This window comes from Sinohyriopsis cumingii, chromosome 6 (genome assembly GCF_028554795.1).
Source record: "Sinohyriopsis cumingii isolate HCF-2022 chromosome 6, ASM2855479v2, whole genome shotgun sequence".
In the NCBI taxonomy this organism is placed as follows: domain Eukaryota; kingdom Metazoa; phylum Mollusca; class Bivalvia; order Unionida; family Unionidae; genus Sinohyriopsis; species Sinohyriopsis cumingii.
In genome coordinates, this window is record NC_142966.1 from 57446170 (window position 1) to 57449380 (window position 3211).

A 3211-nucleotide genomic window follows, 5' to 3' on the forward strand; every position below is an offset into this window, starting at 1 on the left:
TTTTGATTCACATTTTCTTCTAGGGTAACTTCCAACAGTACTTCAAGGAATACATTGAATATGTGTGAACTTCACCCTGGCCCATCACCGAAAATACAAACAATCCTTCTTCAATTAAGAAACATTATCACAGTCAAGATAATTCTTTCTTTTCACCTTAATCTCTATATATCATGTTCACACACTCACAATCGTACAAATAGCTGAATAAAATTTATTATGCTGAACATAATAAATTTCATGTTACAATCCGAATCAGTAATTGTTTTGCAGCGATCTATTGTAGAGATAAATTAATGAGTTATTTCTTTGATAATTTACATTGATAAAAAGCCAATCAGCACTGTTCACATTCTCCCACAGTATTTTGTCCCATGGATGGAATATTAGTTATTTCGTTATCTGTATTCACAGAAACTGATAAAAGATCGATAAAAAATAGTAAGAGTGTCTTCACATGATAACACGCAGTTATTGCTTCGTTAAGTGCATTGATCTATTTAAAATTCTATGTTAGGTTCAATCGAAAGATGGGACAAATATTTTACGCTAACAAATATCAAGGTAAGCTCCATTACGTTGCCATGACAAAGGTTTTGTAACCTCATTGAATACGGATTCAAGATGTTACTAATGGTTATGTGTTAAAAGGAAAAGTTAATAACGTGCCTCTATCCTCTGTTTATGAATCTGTACAATAAAGTTTTACACTCTACTCGAAAGTTCTTGTCCATAAATCCGTAGATGATCGGGTTGGCAAAGCTGTTGATCAGGAAGGATCGCCAGAATACCTCAAAAAATGCTTCTCCCGTCTTGCTCCAGTCTTCCTTGTAATTTTTATTGGCATAGACTGTGATGACTAGACTGAAATAAGGAATGTAACTGACAATGAAAACTGCGGTCACAATGAACAACATTTTTGCAACCAGATGGGGTTTTACGACAGACTTCTGGGACGCGACTCTACGAACAATCAATGTGTAACAGATGCAAATGGTCACCACCGACCCTGTGAAGCAAAGAGCAAGAAAACCGTTGTATAAAGTAGGAAATAGTGGGTTTTCTTCATATTTGTTCTGGGGAAGGCACTGTATGACCGTTATGTTTTGTTTCTTTTGGACTTTATATTGTCCATACAGCTCCACGGTAGGAAGTGCAACAAGGATACCAATAAAGGCTAACAAGAAACACAAACCCTTGGCCATTTTTGGAGTAATCTGTCTTCCATTTGGCTTGCATACTTTCAAATATCTGTCTATTGCGATAGTCATGACGGTTAAACCTGAGCCGCATCCATAGGAATAATTGATTAAGCGGTGTACCTTACATGCTGCCTCGTTAGTGAAAATATAATTAAGTCTCATCTCAACAATCATGAAAGGTATTCCAAACAAGCCAAAAAATAGGTCCAATGTAGCCAAACTTAAGATGAAACAACGATGATTGGATCGTTTATACTTGAATTTGAATATGTATAATACTAGGCTGTTGCCAAAAATTCCGATTGCCATGGCAATCACGGATAATACGACAGCTGGAATTAAGACTTTAAAATGTTCGTCATTTTCATTCACTGCCCTGTCATGCGATGTATGATTCTGTGAGGAATCCATGGTGCTCAAGACAAAAGCACGATACTTTTAAATAATCCAGAAGAAGATGTAGCCTCAAAATCACAGAAGAATCTGCAAAAGTAAAGATAACTAAGAATTGTAATCTTGAACGATTTTCACTGAAACCATTGTCTTGTTGGGTTTCATAGAAACAATTGCATAATCCATAGAAGAAGCTTTTAGTAGTAGTATTCCCCATCTCCAGGCTCATTATTAATAACGGCTTATTGATGTAATGCCTTAAGTATATGTCGGAACAAACAGCATAGCTTTTAACTTGAAACTAAAACCAAATCCATTAAACATCTAATTCCTTTTTGTATTGCTATCATCGACATAAACAAAGAAGAGTTTATGTTTATTTTGTATTGTTTTCATAATTATAGATTACTGCATTTGTATGGGAAAATACGAACGAGGATTTTCGTATGGAGAATGCACGACCTGTGGGAGCTCATTATCCTATCCGAGAAAACGAGTTCGTAGTTTCCCATACAAATACAATAATCTTGTTATTATATACCCAGTTTCTTATTCTACCTAAGGCGTAATTATACAAAATACTCTACAAGAAACAAAGTAATTGCATTTATGCTGTATTCCAGAATAAATACACAACCGTAGATTCATCAATCCACAATAACAATATTAATGCGCATATAGCACCGCCCAGCGACCTTTGAACTTAATCGCACGCTCGACGTCAGTTTAAAAAAAAAATTGTCGTTTTTGCTTTTGGTCTACTTAAAATTGAAATTTAGGGTCATATTGTGAATGAATCCACATTGCAACAGCTTTTCCAGATGGTCTGGAATGAATGGGTTTGGGGATATTTTTTGTCTATTCTACTCGATTCCGCTGATTATGGACTGGATTTATTAGCTGAGTCAATTCCACACAAAATATCGTCGTGCCATCAGTTTCGGAACATTAAGTGTTTCCGAGTTGCCATTTTATTTCGTTGATATCACGTAATAATATGTAACTAATCACGCAGTTTTCAGACTTTTCTCGACAATTATGCAAGAGAAGAAAATCCTTCAAACTAGTCTAAATCCAGTAAGTATACACATTATACATACAAATGAGCGAAAATGTCAAACTGTCATATACACTTTTCTACCCATTCCAAATACTTTATTTGTCGATAATGTCACTGAACTGAAACCCTTGATGCAACTTGTCTCTTGTCGACTGTCTAATTAATAAAATCAGGTGACTTCTTATTTCCGCCCACTTCGCATTTTGTTTTCCCTATAGAAACCCATTAATTAAACAATTATCAACATCGCTGTTGAATTTAATGACATTTTCTTTTTTCGTTCTTTCCTTATTTCCACTCTTGATTTTTAAAAAAGAAATCTAATATATTGAAATCAGTATATTTAAAAAAAAATATAAATATTTATATTTTGGTACATTAACATTTACATAATTTTGGAAACAAAACAGATTTAAATGTTTCTAACCCTGATATAAATGCATTATAAGCCATTTGCGTGGTTTTCAGAATGGTAGAAAACTGCATCGTTGTTATGACCAAGAAGCTTTCACAAAAATATATATGTTAAGGAGAAGAAAATATTGATTCATAATGT

General features: G+C 34.1%; 1 protein-coding gene across 1 annotated transcript in view; it reads right to left on the reverse strand.

The window, feature by feature from the left end:
• Positions 1-200: 200 nt before the first annotated feature.
• Positions 201-3211, reverse strand: part of LOC149797016 (C3a anaphylatoxin chemotactic receptor-like) — a 6027-nt gene continuing 3016 nt past the window's right edge. Inside the window, exon 2 of the mRNA XM_089961673.1 lies at positions 201-1685. Coding sequence (XP_089817799.1) covers positions 672-1613 — 942 coding nt within the window. The 5' untranslated portion in view covers positions 1614-1685 and the 3' untranslated portion in view covers positions 201-671. The remainder of the gene's footprint in view (positions 1686-3211) is intronic.